We start from the raw sequence: 6,106 nt of genomic DNA on the forward strand, positions 1-6,106 counted from the left end.
CTTTCGTGGCCATAGCAGAGGCGCCCCTGGCCGTTCGTTCAGCCAAAAGCCCACGCAGAACCAGACTCAGCGGACCCTTGGGTGCGGTAGACGCCGCAGTGGCTCCGGGGGCCGGCATGAGGTTCAGTCCTTCTCCGCCATGTCTACCTCGAACCCTTCCTAGTCTGAGCTTCCGGTCACATCCCACGCCAGTGGGTGGCAGGATTCGCCATCACCTTCCCCATTGGCGTTCTGTCACTTCCGACAAGTGGGTGTTGCAGCTCATCCAGAGGGGCTACTCCCTCCCCTTCGAGTCTGCACCCCCAACCATGCCACCTCAGTTCCTCCAAATGCCGGGGGATCACTTTTCGCTTCTCCAACAGGAAGTCACGGCGCTCTTGGCCAAGGGGGCCATTGAGCGCATTCCTGGGCCGGAAGTAGGACGTGGTTGTTATTCCCACTACTTTCTGGTCCCCAAGAAGGACAAAGGGGGCTTGCGCCCCACCTTGGACCTCAGGAACGTCAATCGCTTCCTCCGAAAGAAGTTCAAGATGTTGACTCTGGCTCAGGTCTTGGCTGCCCTCGACCCTGGAGACTGGATGGTGGCGTTGGATTTGCAGGATGCATATTTTCACATCCCCCATCCTGCTGGCGTTACCTGCGGTTCACGGTAGGCCAGGAGCATTTTCAGTTTGACGTGCTTCCCTTCTGCCTTACCAGCGCCCCTCAGGTGTTCACGAAAGTGATGGCGGTGGTCGCAGCTCACCTGCGCAGGTCAGGGGTGTCCGTCTTCCCCTATCTCGACGACTGGTTGTTAAAGGCGAGCTCACTCCAGGCAGTCGTCACCCACCTTCGGACTACGGCCGACCTCCTGCATTTGCTGGGGTTTTCCATCAATGTGCCGAAGTTGCACTTGAATCCCTCTCAGAAGCTCCCCTTCATCGGAGCGGTTTTGGATTCGGCGCAGTTTCGGGTTTATTACCCGAGCAGCGAGTCCTGGATATTCAGGCTATGATTCCGATCTTTCAGCCTCTATCCCGGGTTTCAGTCAGGATGTCCCTCTGGCTCCTGGGCCTGATGGCTTCCTACATCCTGCTAGTGCAACATGCCAGATGGCCTATGCGGGCTCTGCAGTGGGACCTGAAGTTCCTTTGGGCTCAGCATCAGGGCAATCTGTCCGATCACGTCCAGATTTCGGAGCGCATTGCACAACACTTGCAGTGGTGGCTCACGAATCGCGATTGGGTCAATGGCAGATCCCTCTCCCTTCCCTAACCGGAGCACACGGTGGTGACGGTTGCGTCCCTCCTGGGATGGGGAGGCCACTTGGGAGAGGCGGAGATCAGAGGCCTCTGGTCTCCGCCATAGTCCCTGCTCCATATCAACCTTTTGGGGCTTCGGGTGACCCGGCTTGTCCTTCCCTCTGTCGGGGATGTGTTGTGCAGGTGTTCACAGACAACAACAACGCCATGTGGTATTGCAACAAACAGGGCAGGGTGGGGTCGTGGACCCTATGTCAGGAGGCTCTGCGCCTCTGGACATGGCTGGAACATCAAGGCATTACCTTGGTGGTTCAACACCTGGCAGGTTCTCTGAACACCAGGGCGGACATACTCAGCGGCCTGTGCATGTTGGATCATGAATGGTGCCTGAACTCGGACGTGGCGCAAGGTCTCTTTCTGCAGTGGGTAGAGCCTTGGTTAAATCTGTTCGCCACCGGAGAGAACGCGCAATGTCATCAGTTCTGTGCGTTGGAATTTCCAAGGCGGCACTCGCTCGGCACCGCTTTTCGTCGTGAGTGGAGCTGCGGTCTGTTGTATGCCTTTCCGCCTATACCACTTCTGCCCAGAGTGCTGAAGAAGATTTGGCACGAACGGGCCCAAGTTATTCTTGTGGCTCCGGATTGGGCAACAAGATACTGGTATCCCGAGCTACTCAGCATAGCGATCGATCCCCCGATCCGACTGCCTCTTCGGGAGGCTCTTCTGTCGCCACAGCAGGGGACGGTCCTCCACCCGAACCTGTCCAGCCTCCCCCTCCATGCGTGGAGATTGAGCGGCGACAGTTGACAGCTTTCGGTCTTCCTCCCGAAGTCTGTGATGTCATTTTGGGAGCCAGGCATCCCTCCGCAAAAACGGTATACTCCTGCAGGTGGAACAAGTTTGTGGCATGGTGCGCAGCTAAAGCTATGGATCCCCTTTCTACCCCTGTTTCCGAGGTCCTTCTGTTCCTCCTTTCCCTGGTCCAGCAGGGCTCTGCTCTGGGCACTGTCAAAGGCTATCTTTCTGCCATCTCCGCCTTTCTAAGGCTCCCTGACCAACTTTCTCTTTTTAGGCCTCCGGTTGTTAACCGTTTTCTGAAAGTCATTACGCACACGTTTCCTCCTGTGCCGTTCATAATGCCTCAATGGGACTTGAATCTTGTCTTGACATATCTGATGTGCGCTCCCTTTGAGCTCCTCCATAACTGTCCTTTACATCTTCTCACTCTCAAGACGGTTTTCCTGGTAGCTGTCACCTCTGCCAGAAGAGTGAGTGAGCTCCAGGCTCTTTGTTCTAAACCTCCTTTCCTTTCTGTTCATCCGGACAGGGTGGTTTTACGGACCCGTCCTTCTTTCTTGCCAAAGGTTGTTACTCCCTTTCACATCGGGCAGACCATCACTTTTCCCACCTCCTTTCCGCCTCCGCATCCTTCGAAAGAGGAAGAGAGGGTCCATCGTCTGGACCCAATTTATGCACTCGCATTCTATCTGCAGCGCACACAACAGTTCCGGGATGTTGACCAGCTCTTTGTTGGCCACGTGGGCGCCAAAAAAGGTCGGGCCCTGCACAAACGAACCATTTCTCGGTGGGTCGTTCTGTGTATTAAAACCTGTTACTCCTTGGCTAAAAAGGAGCCTCCTGTGGGGCTGCGTGCCCATTCTACTCGGGCGACAGCAGCCACTACTGCTCTGGGACAGAGATTCTCTTTGCAGGATATCTGTCAGGCAGCTACGTGGTCCTCGCTGCATACCTTTACCAAGTATTATTGCCTAAGTCCGGAGAGACGGCTTCTTTGGCCGCTCTGCTCTCCGTGACTTTCTGGTGTAATCTTGTTCGCAGACCCACCACCGGGGTTGGTATTGCTGGGGTATTTATTCTAAGGTAAAAAATCTATCACTAACGTGTCTCTTTCAGAGGCACAAGTTACTACTTGTGTAACGATATATCTGTAAGAGACATTAGTTAGTGATAGATTCCTTACCGCCCCACCCATCCTCCCCGTTCTGCTAACTGATTTCTAGGGTTAAGGTCATCCCTTTTAGGGCCCTAGTTTTATGCACCAGTGGTCAGTGTCTTGCATGGCTCTGCGTTCCTGGCACGGAAAGTCGTGTACAGAATTGATGCCAGCGCGCATGGGTGGCGCCTAAGTAGTCTCTGTGACGTCATCTCAGCACATACGAGGCCAGCGACGGACACGGAGCCGCAGGACGCCACCTACTAACGCGCAGGGTTACTGCTAAGTAAAACTTTCCGGATCCAGTCTGACGCCTGGGGATATTCTAAGGTAAGGAATCTATCACTAACTAATGTCTCTTACAGAAATATCGTTACACAAGTAGTAACTTGTGCTTTAAGGACTGCAGGCTTCATGTCTGTGTTGTGATTGGTTGTAATACTTGAATTTCAGTAAATCAATTGAGTTCGATGCAGGTTGGTGTGTAGAAGGAGAAGTGACCTTTCCGAATCCACACATTGACAATAAAGGAGGTGGGACTTGCAATCCAGTACCTACTAGATGGCCCAAGGCTGTGACCAGTCCTTCTTTTAAATGACTACAGGGGTCTTAGTTGCTTTAGCTGCAAAAGGCATTTTTTGCTTTATCTTCCTCTAAACATCTCGCATAACAAGCTACATTAAAAAAAAATTAAGACATGTGAACTCTATAGCTCTTGTTGTGTTTAACTGTTCCTATCGTTATCTCCCTCTTAGCATGCCTTAAGGATGGTGGCTTTCAGGCAAATCTATAAAGTGCTGGGTATCGACCCATTCCCACCCTCAAAATACAAGCCAAACTTTTACAACCGGAAACGACGGCGAGACACTACCGAAGTAGACGGCTTGAGCGATGGAAAAAAAGACAAAAAGGACAATGCGGAACAAATGTAACCATTGGGAGCATTTGCTAAGAGACCAGACCTTAATTTTTTATATATATATAAATATATATATATACATATTATATATATATATATATGAGTTGCTGTTTAGTCTGAGAAATTTGCAATTTTAGTGTTTTTCCTTGAATAACGTACTGTAGGTTTGTTTTAAAATGTGCTCAAACCATTCAATTAAAACCTAAAACAAAACGTTTTGCTGTAAGGGAATGAGGCCATTGCGTTTTAAAAGTGCTTCCCTCTTGAACGCAGTGTCTATACAATAAATTAGTTTGTCTGGAATGAATTATGCACTAGTATTTGGCCCTTTTCTAACACAATTTTCCATAGCACTGTGCGGTAGTCCAACCATGCTTCAGAACAAATGCTGGAAGGCTACACAATGTGGCTATCTGTGCTGGAATTGTCTGTGGAACTAAGGCTGTGAGTCAGAAAGAAATAATAGGGTAACAACACGATCACTTGTTTTAAAGCCAGCTTAGATTTATATGGAGGGCCAGAAAATGTTTCTTCAAAGGGAATCCTATCCAAACTCTACAACCTCCAAGTTAATCTGCTCTATCCAGAAAATAAATTGAATAGCCTCATATCTCAGCGCAAATGCTCAAAATAATGGCAATTATGGATTCTCTTCTTCTTTGCCTGAAAGCAAGTTGTATTAGGCAGGTTTGCCAAAGATCTGCAATGTCCCATGCCTCACCCCTGTGTAGTCACCCAGACCTCACGTTTCCTGCCAAGCATCACGCCATGTTGTTTTCATAGCGCACCTTGTTGTCTCAGAAACCAGATGGGGTGTGCCACCTCCCAGAACCGTGTCTACTGCTGACCTTTAACCTGCTACCTGTCAAGACTTCCTGTATTCCAATGAGTGCCTTCTGTGCAGGTGTGGGTTGGATTTGCAGAGCTGACAGGCTTGAATTTTTCATGATTTAAATTCAAGATTCCTGCTCACAGTACAAAAGGAATGGGGAGGGGTGGTGAGTGGCTGGCACATTTCAGTGGCTACAATAGAGTGGGTGCCTTGTTTCAGGTTCATGCTTTGGACAATTGGTTAAGTAAGAAGAGAGTTGTTTTGTGTAAAACGTAGCTAGCCCTGTTTGGTAGACTCTATTTTCCAGAGCCTGCCAGAATACTCAGAATTGTTCATACTTTTGTTTTTCCGATGGTCTGTCAGTTTGGGCCAATGTCATTTGTTTTTGTTGACTTTACAGGGTTACAGCTAATAATCAGTTTCTGCAGTTATTGAATTTTGTTTGTTGATGTTTTTTGTGTGTTTAAAAAACAGCCTGTGACGTGGCTTTAAAAGTTTGAATGTCTTTGTAGTGCTTCCTGACAAACAAGGAAAAAAAAACCTTAACAAATAAAAGATGATAAAAGAAAGAAAAAATATTCTGCTGGTCTGTGTTATATCTATAGGTTCTTGCAGCTTTGTTGTGTTTGTTTTGTTATTGTTGTGTTGTAATTTAATTCAGTTATTAATCTTTATTCGATTATGCATCATAATCAGAATAACCACTTAAAAACCTTAATATACACAGTCCACCTTATTTTATTCAAATTGCACAATCTATAAGCAAAATAGGTACACTTTAAAAACAGCAAGCCAACCTATCATGCACATCATTATACTCTAGGCACACATTATTTTATTCCAATATAAGGCTCCTTTTAGATAATCAGTGACCGTCAATATCCCTGCTTGGTCAGGTAATAGCTGTAAATGTAAAAAGGCAGGTCGAAATTAGACAAAAACCCTCGCTTTTAAGAGTGGTAATAAATACCTCTTGTGCCAAAAATCATTACATTTACAGAATAAAACCAAGTGTGCTAGGGTTTGAGACAAGTGATCATCACAAGGACAGGTCAAAAGTGCATGAGGATCAAACTGACCCGGAGGAAAACAGATCCTTGTGCGGATGGAGTACAGACACAATCTGAAAGAGACACGTTAGTGATAGATTCCTTACCTTA

At 47.9% G+C, this 6,106-nt stretch overlaps 1 protein-coding gene across 1 annotated transcript in view; it reads left to right on the top strand.

Moving 5' to 3' along the window:
• ZFR2 (zinc finger RNA binding protein 2) overlaps nucleotides 1-5,516 on the top strand; it is an 811,721-nt gene extending 806,205 nt beyond the window's left edge. Inside the window, exon 19 of the mRNA XM_086947097.1 lies at nucleotides 3,951-5,516. Within this exon, the coding sequence (XP_086803223.1) occupies nucleotides 3,951-4,127 (177 nt within the window). The 3' untranslated portion in view covers nucleotides 4,128-5,516. The remainder of the gene's footprint in view (nucleotides 1-3,950) is intronic.
• Nucleotides 5,517-6,106: the final 590 nt, after the last annotated feature.

Source organism: Lissotriton vulgaris, chromosome 12 (genome assembly GCF_964263255.1).
Source record: "Lissotriton vulgaris chromosome 12, aLisVul1.2, whole genome shotgun sequence".
Taxonomy (NCBI): domain Eukaryota; kingdom Metazoa; phylum Chordata; class Amphibia; order Caudata; family Salamandridae; genus Lissotriton; species Lissotriton vulgaris.